The 19067-nt window shown below is 35.8% G+C and overlaps 3 protein-coding genes and 1 pseudogene across 3 annotated transcripts; all 4 read left to right on the forward strand.

Moving 5' to 3' along the window:
• The first annotated feature begins 3465 nt into the window (after positions 1 to 3465).
• Positions 3466 to 4440, forward strand: LOC127514878 (odorant receptor 131-2-like). The gene is made up of 2 exons (XM_051898132.1): positions 3466 to 3867; positions 3922 to 4440. Exons 1-2 carry the CDS (start codon positions 3466 to 3468, stop codon positions 4438 to 4440), a joined length of 921 nt encoding a protein of 306 aa, XP_051754092.1.
• Positions 4441 to 8109: 3669 nt separating this feature from the next.
• Positions 8110 to 9060, forward strand: LOC127514879 (odorant receptor 131-2-like). The gene has a single exon (XM_051898134.1). The coding sequence runs from the start codon at positions 8110 to 8112 to the stop codon at positions 9058 to 9060; it is 951 nt and encodes a 316-aa protein (XP_051754094.1).
• Positions 9061 to 11219: 2159 nt separating this feature from the next.
• LOC127514880 (odorant receptor 131-2-like) lies at positions 11220 to 14708 on the forward strand. Its single transcript, XM_051898135.1, has 3 exons — positions 11220 to 11237; positions 13184 to 13453; positions 13992 to 14708. The coding sequence occupies exons 1-3, from the start codon at positions 11220 to 11222 to the stop codon at positions 14706 to 14708; spliced, it is 1005 nt and encodes a 334-aa protein (XP_051754095.1).
• Positions 14709 to 17059: 2351 nt separating this feature from the next.
• Positions 17060 to 18013, forward strand: LOC127514881 (odorant receptor 131-2-like; annotated as a pseudogene).
• Positions 18014 to 19067: the final 1054 nt, after the last annotated feature.

The following is a 19067-nucleotide window of genomic DNA, read 5'->3' on the forward strand; positions in this document are numbered from 1 at the left end:
TATGTAAACATCTTTTATGTAAAATATCTTAATCAGGACAGTACTAAATAAAAAATAACATGCACTCTTTTATTGCACATCTCTTTTATTTTGTTAAAATTTTTCACATTTTCACAGATTCTGCAAGTGGTTCACAAACTTTAAAGTGGCACTGTATATGTGTGTGTGTGTGTGTGTGTGTGTGTGTGTGTGTGTGTGTGTGTTAAATGTAATACCCTGGTTATATCAGGGAATGTCAAATTGTTTTGTTTTTTATGCTCAATAGAAGCAAGCAAATCAACCAAAAATCATTTAAAAGGTTGTTCTTTTGATCATAAAATAAAAAAGAAATTAACCACATTCACAAATACGTTTCACAAACACAGCGTCACTAAACTTTTTATTTCTATAAGTATATCTGTTGCGTTATAGCCTAACATCTTTTTTTCTGGAATGTTTTGCCTGTAAAGTGAACTTGCGTTATCTATCTTTAAAATAATTGTCACTGGGTTTGACATTATGTTGTGTGTCATTAAGGTGTTTTTAAGTGTGGCTTCATGTTTTCTTGGGCCACTGAGTATTCAATATAAGGTAATGTTTATTACTTGAATATGACATACATCAACAATTTGTTGATTGATGTTGATTGACTTCAGCTGATTGATCAACATCAACATCAGCCACCGCGTAATCCAAACGCAAGAGACCATTAGCATTAACATTTCAAAACAGAATCTCTCCTGATGCCAACAGACCTTTGAACATCTAAAACAATCTCTCTTATTATGTTCCATGATCTTTTCTGCCTCTCCCCATAGACTTGCTAATCACTCCCAGGAATACAAGCTTCAGAACAACAAGTGTTCCTGACTGCTCTGACCTTCTGCCTGCAGATCTCAGGGGTGTGAGACGCTCGAGTCTCTCCTGTCATCGCTCTTACTTAGACTAGACTCAGTGGAGGTTATGAAATGTCAGAGATTCCCGCTAGTCTCAGTGGAAGCGTGTTAATTACCCCAAACATACTGAGCTCAGAGTCCAATGCTCAGATGTTGAAAGGACAAATGTCTTGTTATCTCAACAACACTCCCTTTTGTGAATGATTGCCTTTTTTTAGGAACACAAACAAATGCTGAGGTAAAGGTCACAGTTTAAAAAAGGTTTGAGTTAATTGTTTGTTTTTTAACAGTCATGTGATCATGAAGATGATGTGAAGACAAGGTGATGCAACTTTACAGCCTTGTTGGGATATTCACTAATATTTATGACAATCTGATATACTATCACAATCATAGATTTGGCCAAATCAGTCAAATCCAAATTTCATATATCATCCTAATATGCTGATTTGCTGCTCAAGAAATGTTTCTTATTTATTTTTTTATCAATGGTGAAAACAGTTGTGAAATAGAGATGTTTGCATTAATGTGAATGTCTTTACTTTAACTTGTGATCAATTAGTGCATCCTTGCTAAATAAAAGTATTAATTTCTTAAAAAAAAAAACTTATTGACCCCAAACTATTTATATAATCTTATATAAGATAAGGGTTACATTTAATTAATTTTAAATGTGTGTAGTTTTTTATCAACAAAAACTACAGAGTAAGGTTCAAAGGTCATCACTCATTGTGGTCTGGATGTTAATAATCACACCCTAAATTGTTAAAAATGCCTTTTAAGATTCTGAAGAGATAAAGATGTTTAAAGTCTCTATCATGGTGCTTTCAAATTTACTTTTTCTTTATTATTTTTGTGACAAAAGGAGCTAATTAAGTTTTTCCAAGGCCTCACCGAGCTGATGTTGACTGTATACAGATTGAATCAGTATAGAAGAGTAGAATGGTTTCTAGTTTAAAATCCTACATAAATCAATATATTAGAATGATACATACAGTAAGAATGATGAAAACCTTTTTGCACAGACAGACTGCAAACTCAAAAGTGCACTGAGAGTGAAATGTGTTTGCATGCTGTATCACTATATTAAAATAAAACTTTAAAATGTGGAATATGATATTGAATGTTTGCATTTGCAGGCCTTTGAAACCTTAAAAGAGAATGATTATCCTCCATAATTAGAGGCTTATTGTCGTGTTTTATTTGTACTGTATGTCTTTTAGCAGAATATACAGCTCTTTTGAATGCCTGTCAACACTGTAAACCTAAATAAGTTGGCAAAACTCAAAAAATTTGAGGTAATCAGTTACATCAATTTTTTTTTTTTAAGTTAAGAAATTCAAAGTTTAAGTAAGCAGAACTGGAAGATTTAAATTTTGTATTCATACATTTTTAATTGCTCCTAACTTGAAAATTTTGTAGATTTTAAAGTAAATTCATACATTTAACTTAATTATCATGTAATTTTTTGGTGTTTTTGCCTTTATTATGATAGTACAGTAAGCAGACAGGAAGCGAAGTTGGAGAGAGAGAAGGGGACGGGATCGGGAAAGGTCCGCGTTAGGGTTTACAGTGAATGGAGAAAGATGTTTTTTTGAACAGCACAATGGTGCAATTACAGCATCTGGAACGTCCTGGAAGAAGAAAAAATGTGCAAAATTTGTACCTTTAGGGGTACAACAGTTTTTTTCTGGGACAGGAGGAGCACGTCCTGATTTTGCCGAATTAGACACGTTCCTGGGTCAACATTCTTGTTCGAAAATTTAATCATACCCCTATACACCTTATCCCTACCCCTAAACCTAATCCTACCCATAACTTATCTCTAAAATCAGAGGAAAATAATAGGTGAATAACACTGATGTAGAAGCACCTAACCCTGATTGTAAGCCTAAACTTGACATAAACTGTAAATTTGTCCTTTCAATATGATTAGTTGATTAGAATGTTGTTCCAGGATCAACAAAGATGTTGATCCAGGAACATGTTGCAATTGGTGAAATCAGGTTCTGTATAGGGGGACAACTTTGTACCTTATTTACATCTAAAAGGTGCATTTTAGTAGCCTTAAGGTACAACTATAAACTTTTATGTGTAAATAAGGTACAAAGATGTTTCTTTAAGGGTACTGCCCCAGCGACAAGCTGTTGTACCCCTAAAGATACAAATTTTGCACAATTTTTCTGAGAGTGTAACCATGTTTTCAGGTCAAAAGGTTGTCCTGGTGAGGTCATGCCATATTGCTTTAAAAGAAATATTGCTTTAAGTCTTCTGACGTCACATGCGCAGATTCTTTAGAGGATACCGACCTCTATTACCAAGACAGGCATCCCATGGTATAAAATAAGATTTCTCGTCAGATTTTTTTCACAACAGGCTGGAAAGTCTGCAGAGATATTACTGTAAAGACAACTGAACTTTATGTGACTCTTTGATCAATTTAATGTTACTTTATTGACGCAACTGAATTTTATATTGAGAATAACATTGTTCTAGACATTCTAGCAATCAGTTATCTTGATGCACAGTGTTTAACCTTCTACATTCTGTATTTTTTTTTTTTTTTTCCAGAAAGTGGTGTTATCAAAAGATGAACCTTTCACTGGTGGGTAACATCACACAACCCAAGATTTTGCGGGACAGCTTGAGCACAGCAGTGGCTAAGAATGTGATAGTGGTTGGTTTGTGCATCTCCATCAACTATATCAACGGCACGCTCGTCCACACCTTCATCAAGCATGAGATCTTCACCGGAAACCCTCGGTACATTCTCTTCATTCACATGGTGTTCAACGACATGATTCAGCTGATGATTGCAGTTATTCTTCATGTGTTAAGCTACGCTGTGTTTACTATCAATGTCTCTTTCTGCTGTGTTCTACTGATGAGTGCTATATTCACAACCCTCAACACACCGCTGACCCTCGCCTCCATGGCTATCGAGCGCTACATTGCCATCTGCAACCCTTTGCGTCACGTTCAGATCTGTACCGTACATAAAACACACATCCTTATCGGTCTAATCTGGACCCTGAGTGCCATCCAGGTTCTACCAGACCTGTTCATCCTGCTGGCTATACAACCGCAGACCTTCTTCTACAGCAATATCTTCTGCTACAGAGATTATCTGTTCAATAACCCATATATAGTAGAAAAAAGAAATGTTGTGTATATCATTTACCTGGCATTTGTGTGGCTGACTATAGCGTATACTTACTTAAAGATCATGTTTGTTGCAAAGGCCACAAATTTGGATGCTCGCAAAGCTCGGAGTACCATCATCCTACATGGAATCCAGCTTCTGATGTGCATGCTGACGTTTGTTGGGCCCTTCCTGGACAGGCTGCTGGCGGAAATGTTTCCGATGTTGATTCTGGAGATGAGATTTTTAAGTTATATAGTAATCCAGATAATGCCCAGGTTTATCAGTCCTATTGTGTATGGCGTGAGGGATAAAACATTTTGTAAATACCTGAAAAGATACTTACTGTGTACAATGTTCGAGATGAGGAGAACTCTTCAACCCAAAAGGAATTTGGCGAAAGTTTCCAATAAATCCATATGAAGGTTCACTATATAACAATATTGTAAAGAAGCCATTGACTTTGTAAGCAACATTTGTGAATGAATCTGATTTGTGGAAGTGTGTGAAAGAAATTTATAAATATATACTGCACTACATGTTCAATGAGCATTATTAATACATTGAAATGTAATGAATAAGTGACGCTTTACAGAGGTGAACTGAGACCCCTGTATTGGCACGCAATATTAAACAAAAAGTACCCTGATGTTTGGTGTTCATCTAGAATGGATCTTATCTTGTTTTGCAGTAAAATGGCATCCTTAATGCATATAAAATTAATGATTATTTTGAGTGTATGCATCACAGCTGTATGTGACACTTTACAGACATACTGTAATAGCATAAAAATTGTCAATGGAAAAAGTCTCTTTATGAAAAAGTATACACATACAATACATAACTAAATCTGAAGATTCAACCTTTTCCCTTTTCATAGCTTTTATGTGGAAACTCCTTTTCTGTGAATGTTTGTACAAATAGCCCTTGTAGAGAGTATAAATAATAATCTGTCCTCCCCCACCCCCCATTAATATATCTTCAATGTTGGTTACACCAAATCACAAAAAAAAAAAAAAAATTCTGGTGCCCAACCCATTACTAAAGCTCCTGTTGATTTTACCTCCATTTAGGAAAATATATATATATATACAGTTGTGGTCAGAATTATTGGCACCCTTGATAAATATGATCATAAATCTGCATTGTTTATCATTTTGATCTTTCATTCAAAAAAAATTCTAACCTTTCATTGAAGTAAAAGAATTGAAAGTGGGGGGAAAATCACATTATGAAATAGATGTTTTTCTCCAAAACACACTGGCCACAGTTATTGGCACCCTAGAATTTTTGATGAGTAAAATATCTATGAAGTATATTCACATTCATTTTTATATTTTTTAGCACACAAGGGTGACTAAGAACATGAAATTGTCCAGCCATGACTTCTTGTTCCACAGGAGTAAACACGAGGAAACACAAAGGCCAAATTCCACAATGAATAAAACCAATAAGTAAAACCGAAGAATATAGTTCTGATGTGCAGCAAGAGATTGTTGAGCTTCACAAAATAGAAAGTGTCTGTAAGAAAATAAGTAAAGCATTGAAAATCCCCATTTCCACTATCAGGGCAATAATTAAGAAGATCCTATCAACTAAAGATGTTACAAATCTGCGTGGAAGAGGACGTGTGTTTATGTTGTGCGCAGTGAGGAGGAGAGTTTGAGTGGACAAAGACTCTCCAAGGATCACAGCTGGAGAATTGCAGAGATTAGTTGAGTCTTGAGTCTCAGAAAGCCTAAGGTCAAACAGCACCTACATCACTATAAGTTGTTCGGAAGGTTTCAAGAAAAATCCTCCTCGCTCATCCAAAAATAATCTCCAGCATATTCAGTTGTCAGACATGACTGGAACTTCGAATGAGACCGGCTTCTATGGTCAGATGAAACTAAAAAAAAATAGTTTTTTGGCAGCAAACCCACCAGATGGGATTGGTGCACACAGGGATAAAAAGTACCCCATGCCCACGGTTAAATATACCGCTGGATCCTTAAATTTGTGGGCCTATTTTTCTGCTGGAGGTCCTGGACATCTTGTTCAGATACATGGTATCATGGATTCTAGCAAATACCAACAGATAAAAAATCAAAACCTGACCACCTCTGCCAAAAATCTTATAATGGGCCATGGTTGAATCATCCATTAGGACAATGTTCCTAAACAAACATCAAAATCACCACAAAAATGTGCCACTGAGCACAAAATGAAGCTTCTGCCATGACCATCCCAGTCCCCTGACCTGAACCCTAAAGAAAATGGACATGGAGCTGGGAATCTGAAGGATCTGAAGAGATTCTGCATGAAGGAATGGTCTCTGATCTCTTGTCAGGTGTTCTCCAAACTTATCAGGCATTAGAGGTGAAGACTCAGAGCTGTTATCTTGGCAAAAGGAGGTTGAAAAAAGTATTGAATAAAAGTGTGCCAATAATTGTGGCCAGCGTGTTTTGAAGAAAAACATTTATTTCATAAAGAGATTTCCCCCACATTTCAATTCTTTTACTTCAATGAAAGGTTAGATTTTTGTGATTTTTTTAATAAAAGATCAAAAGAATTAACAATGCAGATTTCAAGAAATATTCAAGCTTCAATTAATCATGTTTAAATACATATTAAAATAATAATAAATTAATATAATTACTCTATAAATACACACACAAACATACACACACATTTTTCCTGCTTCTAACACATCAACTTTGAGGTCAAAATGTTCACTTGCTGCCTAATATATCCCACCCACTAACAGGTGCCGTGATGAAGAGATAATCAGTGTGATTCACATCACCTGTCAGTGCTCATAATGTTATGCCTGATTGGTGTGTGTATATATACATATATATATATATATATATATATATATATACATACATACACACGTATATATATATATATATATATATATATATAATTAAAATGATAATAAATGAATATGATTACTCGATAAATACACTCACACACACATATGCCTATGTATATGGATATTTAAACATGATTCATTGAAGCAAATATTTTCAGTTGTTGAATATTCAAACGAAAAAAGATGAAGCAGCATGAGAACAAGATATATGGATATAGTATAGTAAGATATTTGTTTTTTCTTCATTTTCCCCAGTGTCATAACTGATGTCATCATCTACAATCAGAGTGTGAGCATTTAAAAAGCTGCCATGTCTTCATCAGTGCTGGTGCTGGCCAGACAGGGGTGAGTGCTGGGGTCTGAATATACCAACTACAAGTCTTTTTTTCTATTCAGTTGCTCTATTTCTATTCAATCATTATGTGCTAACTATGAATGATATGCTTTGTAGTACTGACATCTTGACTGAATAGTGATTTCTGCTACATTTCTTATTTTCTGGATGGTTGTTCATATTCAAAAGCACTGAAAACAGAAGGAAAGAAAATGAAGTTGATGGTTTTTATCTACATCACAAGACCAAAATACAAAATATTTTATTTTATTTTATTTTGTGCTTACAGACCTGAAAGCATGATGTGAACAATTTAGCGGATTTATGCAAAATAATTCATTATTTGTGTCTTATACAAGCATGTTATAGGAATATCATCTTCTTCTGCCTTTTAAAAACATGTTATAACATTAATATTGAATGTTTTAATGCTATAGGTCTTCCATTGGTTTATTCTAAATGCTATATTTGGTGCATCAGTCATATTCATATTCTGATAAAATGTGTGTCTTGAATGCAATGTAAGCCACTTTGGATAAAAGCATCAACCAAATGAAATATATATATTAAAATATTTATGTGTAACCCCCCCAAACATTATCTTGAAATATTAATTGTTGTTAAAAAAAATCCTTTTTAAAAAAAAAAAAAAAAAAATGTATGTGTATTTAAAAATATAAATATATTTGTATTTATAAATATAAATATTTGTTTAAAATCCCCCAAACAATATCTTGAAATATTAATCATTGTTAAAAAACTCAATTTTTTAAATGTATTTGTATTTATAAATGTAAATATCATGAAATGAAATATTAAAAATTCAAAAAATCTCAAACTTTTTTTTAAATGATTGGCAAACTTGTCATGTATTTTTTTCTTCAGACTTAAGCCCTGAGTGATGAATTCAACAGTAGGCCAACAACTCCTCGTGCGAGACACGTTCACCACGGCCTTCATGAAGAACTTCATCGTGGTCCTGGTGTGGTTCCTCCTCAGCTACATCAATGGCAGCGTAGTGGCCACGTTCTTCAGACACCAGATCTTTTACGAGGACCCTCGCTATATTCTTTTCATACATATGGTCATTAACGACGCAGTGCAGCTAACTGTAACCATCGCTCTGTTTGTGGTCAGTTACGTCTTGTATACCATCAGTGTAGGAGTGTGTTGTTTCTTCATCCTGGTGGCGGTGTTCACCACCCGCAGCACACCTGTGAACCTGGCCGGCATGGCCATCGAACGCTATATCGCCATCTGCTATCCTCTGCGGCATGCCGAGATCTGCACCGTGCGGCGCGCGTACATGCTCATAGGGGTCATTTGGTTTATATCTGTGGTTCCTGACATCACTGACCTATTCGTGACCTTAGCCACAGAACCTCTGAGTTTCTTCCAAACTGCTGTTTTTTGTCTCAGGTCTAATGTGTTTAAAGACCCGGTGCTGCTGTATAAGCGGCAGGCGTTCGATGGGATTTATTTCTCACTGGTGTTCCTCACGCTGCTGTGCACGTATCTGCGGATCGTGTTTGCGGCTCATGCGCTCTCCACGGAGAGAACGTCCGCCAAACGGGCGACCAACACTATTTTGCTCCACGGGGTGCAGTTGCTTATGTGCTTGCTCTCTTATGTGTCTCCCAGTGTGGAGGGCATCTTACACATCATCTTCCCGGGACGCATCCTAGAAATCCGTTTTGCCAACTATCTAATTGTCTATATTTTGCCACGCTTTTTGAGTCCAATCATATATGGAGTGCGGGATAAAAAGTTCCGCAAGTATCTGAAGAGGTATTTTGTGTGCAGTCATACTAGAATAGACACAAGAGTAGAATGCAAAGATGAAGAAGATTAAATGGATTGTTAGTTTTGTAATATATATATATATATAATGTGCCAAGGGTTTGGAATCTGATGTGTAACAAATTGTATTTCTATCTTGGCAAATGTTTAGTTTCCCCATGTATTGTTTAGTAATTACCAGATATGCTTAAAATTTTCACTTCTAATTATTTTGAATAAATAAAATCTGAGCTTTATAATGAGACATGCAAACAGACCGTCATTGTTTTTAAAGTGTCGATTTGTGCTATCCAGTTTACTTGTTTGTTTGTTTGTACACTAAAAAAATTAGCTCAAAAATATTATTTAACATCACTGAGTCACCCTAAATACATGAATGTATACCGACAAAACTAATTTTATGTTTTAAATCAGGTGGCAATAGTTCTTTAAGGTAACAACTGCAGATTACCACATTTTACAGTGCATATAATCAATGGTTTTATCAATATTGGATGTAAAAATGAAACCTTTTTCAATTAAGCCGAATTGTACATTTGCAAAGAAAATTCTTTAAAAACAATAAACATTATTTCAAAAAATATATATGTAATCACATTCTAGTCACAGAAGTAGCTAATTTATTTAACGTAATAAACTGTTTATTTATGAATCAAAACCATTAATTTCCTTTTGTACGTCACATTTAGAAAATTGTGGCCTAATATGGAAGACATCAATGGCCAAACCATTAAACCAACCTGATAACTTTAGAATTCATAAGTATAGTATGATTTTGTTTGAATTTCTATACAAACTTGTGTAAAAATATACAATTTGTAGGTAAAACGCACAATTGCACAAAAAAGTAAAAAAAAAAAAATGTAGTCAGACTTGGTAAACAGATAAATACTGTGGTCAAATCCTTTTTACAATTAAGATTGCCATCTAAGGCTAAGAGTTTTTAACTTTTGCAGTTTGAGAGACTGATACATATATGTTCCTTGCACGGGTTGCTGATCAATTACAGGATTAGGGGTTCAAGAGCGTAGCGCTGAAACCCTATTGTAATTGTTAAAATTTCCAAGGATCAGTATTCTCCCCTAAAAGTAATCCGGCAGACCAAACTGTAAGTCGTAAAGACTTGAAACTTTGAAGGCTGGTAGTACTCACACCTTCTACAACGTTACCAAGGCTCACCCGATCGGCCTGACGGGGGCGTTACAGCGGCGAAAAGTACGAAATGGCTCATAACTCATTAACCATTAGGTGTAGGCTTCAGTGTCTTATATCCTTGGCTCAAGATGGACAAAATGCCTTGGATTCGAAATTTTTGAGTATTTTGGATTTTTTGAAAAACCTACTTTTGCGAACTAGTCCTAGATTTTTGGCCTGATTGGAACCAAACCAATGCAGCAAGATTCTCTTGAGTCTGATTGTCAATATCAAAAAAAGTTGAAATTCCGATTCCGATTCACTTTTGAAGTGGGTGGAGCCACTTTTACTAAAACGGCTATAATTCGTGAACAGAATAAGATATTTTCATCAAACTCAGCAGACCTATGTAAGAGCTCATTCTGTGATTGCGTGAAAAAGGACGAAAAAGGCGACTGGCCACTTGGTGGTGCTATAACAGGAAAAAATAACTACCTCACCATTAGTCCGATCGATTTGAAAATTGGCATGCAGTGTCTTCGTCCAAGGTGTCCACAATTAGCCACTGAAGTTTGAGAATCTATCAGACAAGGTTAACTGAGGCCGATCGGAGCGAAACTCGCTGGGCCTGTTTGACTCACAGCCCTAGAGGCCTGTAGGAAATTCAAAAGAAATCGGCCACTGGGGGGGGCACCTTCGTGTCTTTCATGTGAGTAAAGGATCGTGTATCGCGTGATTTTTCGCACACAGCCACAACATTCACACCACATGGTAGGTCATTCTGAGCAACTTTGCCTCAAGGACCGCCTCTGTCCATCAAATTAAATATTGGAGATTATTTCAAAAACCAACTTTGGCGAACTAGTCCTAGGTTTTTGGCTCAACAGCAGCACATCTCGGGACTCTCTAGGTCAATAGTTATCAAGAAAAGTTGAACTTTACCCTTTGGGTAGCTATAACAGGATCATTTAGAAAAGGGCCATGGTCAAGTGCTTACAAAAGCCTATAACTCCAAAACGAAAACTCAGAACTTCACAAAAATAAGTGAGCACATGCGACATATGATTCTATACAAGCATGCAAACTTTTATGGAGGTCGGACAATAGGTTATAACTGTTAAAAAGCTTTAAAACCCATTTATTTCCAATGGTAAATTGCCTGTATTCTCTGTAAATGGTCTTTTCTTTCTATGATTTTAGTGGTTACATGCTTGCTAAATAAAACATAATATCTTTTTGTGCAAGTGCTTAAAGGCCTTAAAGCACCTGAACCCCAAAAATTGCTGCTCGCAGCTATATTTTATTTTAAAATTGTACTTTTCAGATTTAAAGGATTTGTTGACTTTCAAATGAAAATTAGCCCAAGCTTTACTCACCCTCAAGCCATCCTATGTTGTATATGACTTTCTTCTTTCTGATGAACACATTCAGATAAATATTAATAAATATCCTGACGCATCTGAGCTTTATAATGGCAGTGAACGGGGTTCACGAGTATGAGCTGAAGAAAGTGTAAACAAAGTTTGTGTAAACAAAAAATATCCATCTTTAACAAGTTATGAAGTAAAATATCTAGCCTCCGCCAGACTGCCTTCCATATTCAACGTACTCGTGACCCCTGTTCACTGCCATTATAAAGCTTCGATGCATCAGGATGTTTATTAATATTTCTCTGATTGTGTTCATCAGAAAGAAGAAAGTCATATACACCTAGGATGGCTTGACCGTGAGTAAAGCTTGGGCTATTTTTCATTTAAAAGTGAACTAATCCTTTAAAGCTCCAACCTTCTTAATCCAAACACACCTGCTAGATTTTTGAGGTCGTTTGATCTGAGCATAGATTGTTAATAATTCCAAGATCCAGACTAAAACTGAGGGATGATGGTGCTTTTTCCATTGCTCGGTCAATCTGTGGAATAGTCTCCCGGTTTCTCTCAGATTAGTTTAATCAGCATCTGAGTTTAAATCTAACTTAAAAATCTTTTTGCCCGGGCTTATAACTGCTCTTATAGTCTATGGTTAAACCCTCTTATCAGTGTTCTGATGTCTCTTTTCTCTATTGCATTATGGTCTATGTAGTGTTAATGCACTTTTAATGTTTTGATATCTATTTTATTATGGCTGTACAGCAAAGTGGTCAACCACTGTTGTTTTTACTGTGCTTTACAAATACAATTTGATTTGATTCGATTTGACAGACAAAATATATATATATATATGTAACACTTTAGTCCAATTCTCACTATTAACTAGCTGCTTATTATCATGCATATAACTAGGATACATTTTCTACATCCTTTAATCCTACCCAATACCTAAACTTAACAACTACCTTACTAACTATTAATAAGCAGTAATTAGGAGTTTATTAAGGCAAAAGTCATAGTTAATAGTTAGTTATAGTTAATAGTGAGAATTGGACCCTAAAAGTGTGACCAAAATTTCATATTTAAAAGCTAATTTAGCATGTGTTGGTTTACACCTCTGTTTACATCCTTTTATCCCTGCATGGGAAAAACAAACCAGTGCTATGGAGTAAAATGACAAACCCCTGAAGAGTTCTCTGGCATCCTCCAATCAGCTACCTTGATCTATATCACATCCATACAGTATATAAGATTCACCACAGACTAGGACTGTCAGGGAAGGCAAGGAGGCATTCTAGGTAAGAGGGGATTTGACTAACCAACATCACTATATATGAAGCAATCACATTACATTGGGACATATTGTGCCTTACAAGACTGGTTAATTAATGACATTTATTTCTTTCAGGAAACAAAAACATATCTAATAAGTGTTCTTATTTAATTATGTAGCAGTAGCTCTGGCAATAGAAAATGTTTATCTTTTTACATATTATGTACTTGCTTATAAGACACTATAATAAATAATTTTCATGCATGTATTTTTATATTGATTTGTCTGTATTTAGCTTTACTAACTGTAAAAGACGAATGGTACAATGCAGAATGTATAGCCTATTATTATATTAAGTGAAGTTGTATACTGTGTCTATAATGTGTGCTTTATCATCTCAGGTTGAGAACATGAACTCCAGCGCTGTTTCAGAGTATGGTAACTCGACTTTACTCCTTCTGAATGCCATACCACGGGACAGCTTCAGCGCTGCTCTCACTAAAAACATTGTGGCCATGCTTGTATGGCTGGCGCTCAGTGTCCTTAATTGCAGTATGGTGTCCACTTTCCGCAAGCACAGTTTCTTCTATGAAGATCCACGTTATATCATGTTTATCTGCATGGTCATTAATGATGCTGTACAACTGACACTGGTAACCGCCTTGTATGTGGTTAGTATTAAGATTAAATATAGGGCCAAAAAAGGAGTCAAAAGACACTTATGCTACACATATAAATGCCTAAATGTCACTGCATTTGATACAAAACCCTGGTGAAAAAAGTACACTTCCATAATGTACTTAAATTACTCTATTTTTATGCACTAATTTTGTACTTAATATACTAAAAAAATCTTATTTAGTACTGCTTAAGATAATCTTAAGAACATCTAAGTGTACCCAACCTTGCTATTTTGAGACACCAGTCTATAAAAATAAATATATATAATATATAATTAAAATATACCCTGTCCAACTCCAAATAATTATTTTGTTTTGATATTGTCTGCTTTTAGAAAGTTCATTTCACTGTTTTTAGTTCATTTTACTAAAACTGAAATTTACTTACTGATGAAGAAAATCAAGTAGAAACTCTGAAAACTTTTTTAAACAAGTTAAAGCATTTTGAAACAAATGTTAAAGCATAATGACTGTATAATTGACATGGTCTAATGTGTATATTGTTTGTGGTCCTTTCCCCCTGTTCTAGGTGAGTTATGCCTTCTCAAAGATCTTGGCATCTGCCTGCTGCCCGCTGATCATGACCGCTGTGACGACCACCCGCTCCACCCCGCTCATCCTGGCCGGCATGGCCCTGGAGCGCTACATCTCCATCTGCTTCCCCCTCCATTACAGCCACATCTGCACAGTGACACGCACCATGTGGATCATCGGGGTGATATTCCTCCTGAGCTTCACTCCTCCGCTCACCGATCTTTTCATCACTGTTGCCAAAGAACCACCACTGTTCTTCCACACATCCATTTTCTGTGATCACTCGCTCCTATTCCGAGACCGCTCAATCTATTACAAGAACCTAGTGTTTGATAGTGTGTATTTCTCTTTTGTCTTCTTGACTTTGCTTTATACGTACTGTAAGATCATGCTGACGGCCCGTGCGGCCTCCACCGACCAGGTGTTGGCCAAGAAGGCCCGTAACACAGTGCTGCTCCATGGGGTTCAGCTGCTGCTGTGCATGTTGGCGTTTGTTGTGCCGTCCATGCAGGCTCAGCTCATACAACTGTTTCCGATGTATAGCCTGGAGATCCGTTATGTTAATTTTCTTCTGGTCTACATCATCCCACGATTTCTCAGTCCAATGATATATGGATTCAGAGATGAGAAGTTTCGCAAGTATTGGCTCAGATATTTTAACTCTAAAGCATGGAGAGTAAAACCAGCCCATTTCTCTCAAAAGCTTGGATGATGTTTTATTCACTGCTATGCCACATGAATGATTTGTAGGTGATGCCGATTTCTGGAGATAGTTCATGTGGAGACATTTTAACAGGCAACAAGACATTAGAAGAAAGTGCTGATACAGAAACCATTATTATTCAGTGGAACAAATACATATAATTGTGTATTGAAGTAATGAAAAAAACCTGTTTGAAAAGAAATCTAAACTGTTTGACATGTTCCCTGCACACTGTATAAATGTTGAACAATGTTTTGGCACCATGAACATTTAATTTAAAGGTGACCTATTATGCCCCTTTTTACAAGATGTAATATAAGTCTCAGGTGTCCCCAGAATGTGTCTGAAGTTTCAGTTCAAAATACCCCTTGGATTTTTTATTATACCATGTTTTAACTGCCTATTTTTGGGTAGGAGAAAAAATGCGCTGATTTTATTTCCAATACACTGAGGTATAAATAATACAGGAGAAGCTCACACAGCAAATATAACTCTCAAAATGGATCATTACTAAATTGTTCGTGATGCAGCATATCAGATCAGGTATAACATGTATTTTGTGGATGTTTGCTAACATTGTATTCTGAATGAGTTTGATAGCATGCTGCACAGCTAACGTGGCTAAAGCTACACACTGTTGGAGAGACTAAATAAAAATGAAGATGTGTTTATGAATTATACAGACTGCAAGCGTTTTCGGGTTAAAAACTGACCCTCGTGTACAAAGCAGTCTGGTGTAAAATGACTTGCATATACTGGCATATGAATTTATTTGGACACATTCCCTTCACAAATAAAATTACATCACTGCATTCTTAGTGGCTCAGATGCCAGGAGTTTATGGAGACTCATATATGTTTACTGTTATAGCCGTTAACAGATCAGTGATAATGTTTATATAGCTGAGACATATCACAAACTCAGAGTTGTAGCTAAACTGTGCAGGACCAGTGTTACTGGTACACCGTTGTCGCTTGCGAGAACAAAATGGTGGCGCAGTGAGTGGAAACATACAGATTAAGGGGCGGTAATATTATAATAAGGTCCCCTTCCTACATCACTAGAGGAGCGAAATCTGAACGGCTCGTTTTTTCACATGCTTGCAGAGAAAGGCTTACCAAACAGTTACAGTTACAGTCCTTTTTCACATTTTCTGGTTTGGTAGATGCACCGGGGACCCGATTATAACACGGTAAAAGTTAGATTTCCGTGATATGAGAATGACCCCTTTAAATATTTAAATATAGGCCTATATGAAAAACACTTAATTGACATGTCCACAAATTCACAATTTTAAGTTAAAATGTATATATGTATTATGTACCTGTATACAAAGTTGTTTGCTATGTTAGTTACTATGTGATTTCACCAATTACAGCATGTTCCTGGATCAATATCTTTGATTTCAACATCATCTGGAACAACATTTCAATCAACCAATCAGATTTGAGGGACAAATTTAGAATTTATGTCCAGTTAAGGCTTAAACTAGGGTTAGGTGCTTCTACATCAGTGTTATTCACATATCATTTCCCTCTGATTTTAGGGATAACTTATGGGCAGGGTTAGGACTACATTTTCAGACAGGATTGTTGTTCCAGCATCAACAAAATATGTTGATCTAGGAACATGTCTTGGCAAAATCGCAGTAACCATCTTCTTCTGTGAAAGTTTTTGTGTAAGTTTTTCTACCATCTACTTAAATAGTCCCGCGGTGTAACAAATATTCCATGTAATTTCTAAAGTAATATGAGGTTACTAACAATACATTAGATTTACATTTATGTATACAAAGCAACCTACAAAAAAGGTACAAAAGCAATCCTCAAAGAGCCAACAATAATCATGATATAAAATACAGCTTATAACATGTGCATTACTAAACCGACTGTTTCAGTAGCCTAAATGAATGCAAAAAGTACATAGAAAGGGCATGCAAATCTTGATCAAGCTTACATCATCTTAAAGAAGCTCATTAATTCAGCCTAAATCCTCAATTTGCCCCTTAGAGAGCACAACAATTGCATATTCATAAGTATATCAAGCATTTATTTAAGGTCAGGGGCCATAGCAATACGGCAGGTTAGATTATGCACTCTTTGTTTTGAAGTTTGTAATGTTTTACTGCAGTCTTAAAAAATGTGAATGTCTTTTCTCTTCAGATATAAATGATTCATTGTGCTTTTATAATTCTTATGTATAATCTATACTTTAAGTGAGTTGTAGAACTTTATAGTGATAACTGAATTGTTAACATTGAGTGCTGAGACCTTATAACATATGTCAGTGTACTTACATAAGTGTGTAAGTAGTTTAACCACTAGGATTCTTCAGCTATTGCAGGTTACAGGATCATAACAATGAACAGCACCATTAAAGTGGATGAGTTTTATGACATGCTTATCAAGAACTTCATCAGTGTAGTCCTCGGCCTAATCATCAACTATATCAATGGAACATTTGTGATTGTCTTCTTCAAAAATATCATTTTCTGTAGTGACCCAAGATACATTTTATACATCCATTTGGTAATCAATGATATGATTATGCTGTCAGTTTCTGTGGGCTTACAAGTCGTAACGTATGTTTTGCGCGTATTCAATGCCTCTGTTTGTTGTGTTGTGCTACTTTTTCTTAGTACAGTCACCAAGAACTCTCCACTAAATCTGGCCTGCATGTCCATAGAGCGTTACATTGCCATTTGCAAGCCACTACATCACTCGCAAATATGTACAGTTCGGAGGACCTACCTGCTCATCTGTTTCATATGGACTGCAGCAGCAGCACCAGCTCTGAGTGATATATTCATCGCATTATCAAATCGACCACCAAGCTTTTTCTCAACTGCCATTTTATGCCACATGTTGTTCATTTATAACACTTGGCAGCACACAGTCAAAGATACTGTGGTGAATGTTGTGTATTTGTCGTTTGTATGGATTACGTTGATTGTCACCTACTTAAAGGTTTTTTCCGCAGCAAATGCTGCAAGTGCAGATCAAGTGTCTGCTAGAAAGGCCCGAAACACGATACTGCTGCACGGAGTTCAGCTTCTGCTGTGTATGATGTCCTACATCACCCCATTCATGAGTACAGCACTTGTAGATCTATTTCCTCAGAGTCGAACAACTATTCTGTTTATTCTGTTTTTGTTGTCAAATGTTCTACCGAGGTTACTAAGCCCACTGATCTACGGGTTGAGAGATAAACAATTTGTTGAGCGTGTCAAAGTGTATTTTTGTTGCAAACAAGTAAGAAGGACACAGATTATGCCAGTAAACTAGGAAAAGAATATGTTTAATATTTATATTTGATATTTGGTCATATTAAATAAGTGATATTTGAGAAGTGATTTTTTTACTCATGTGATAAATAATAAAGGAGATATAATATAGATCTGAAATACTTTGTTTAGACTAGATAACCCATAAATTCTTCATGAAGTTTCTTCAGGACTTTATTGGAATGTGTGCAAAATCACTCATTCAAATGTCAACAGTGGCTTTTATTAGCACCTTTACTGTATATAGAAAATAAACTTAACAATTTCAAAGCCTAAGCATACGTTTCTAGCCCATTTTCTGTGTTTTATTAGTTTAATCTCTTGGTTAACATAGGGAGTAACTTTAATTTTTTATCTCTCATGCGTTTTGACTGAAAAGTGTTTTAAATAATGTGGAGGTCAGTAAATTAAACTATCTAACATAAATGGGCTGTCAAATTTCAAAAGCATTATAAAATTTATTACAAAAAAGGTCCATGAGTGTTTCTCGTGTGTGTTTTCAGTTGGCGCAAGCAAGAAAATTTTCTTTCACACGATGCAATGTTCATCAGCACAGTCAAGAATAACTTAAAGACGCTGCCAACGTTTACTAGACTGTGGTCTAGCTTTGACTCTCTGAACAGTGAGTTTTTCTTGGTTGTGCCCTGAACAAGCCATTTCTCAGTCCAATGATATATGGATTCAGAGATGAGAAGTTTCGCAAGTATTGGCTCAGATACTTTATCTCTAAAGCACGGAGGGTAAAATCAGCCCATTTCTCTCAAAAGCTTGGATGATGTTTTATTCACTGCTATGCCACATGAATGATTTGTAAGTGACGATTTCTGGAGAGACTGAACTTGAAGTAATGAAAAAGACCTGTTTAAAAAGAAATCTAAACTGTTTAACATGCTCCCTGCACACTGTGTAAATGTTAGAACAATGTTTTAGCACCATTAACATTTGATTCAAGTATTTGAATATAGGCCTATATGAAAGACACTGAATTGACAACATGTCCACGAATTCACGATTTTAAAGGGGACCTATAATGCTCCTTTTTCAAGATGTAATATAAGTCTCTGGTGTCCCCAGAATGTGTCTGT

The sequence above is a fragment of the Ctenopharyngodon idella genome, chromosome 6 (assembly GCF_019924925.1).
Source record: "Ctenopharyngodon idella isolate HZGC_01 chromosome 6, HZGC01, whole genome shotgun sequence".
Taxonomy (NCBI): Eukaryota; Metazoa; Chordata; class Actinopteri; order Cypriniformes; family Xenocyprididae; genus Ctenopharyngodon; species Ctenopharyngodon idella.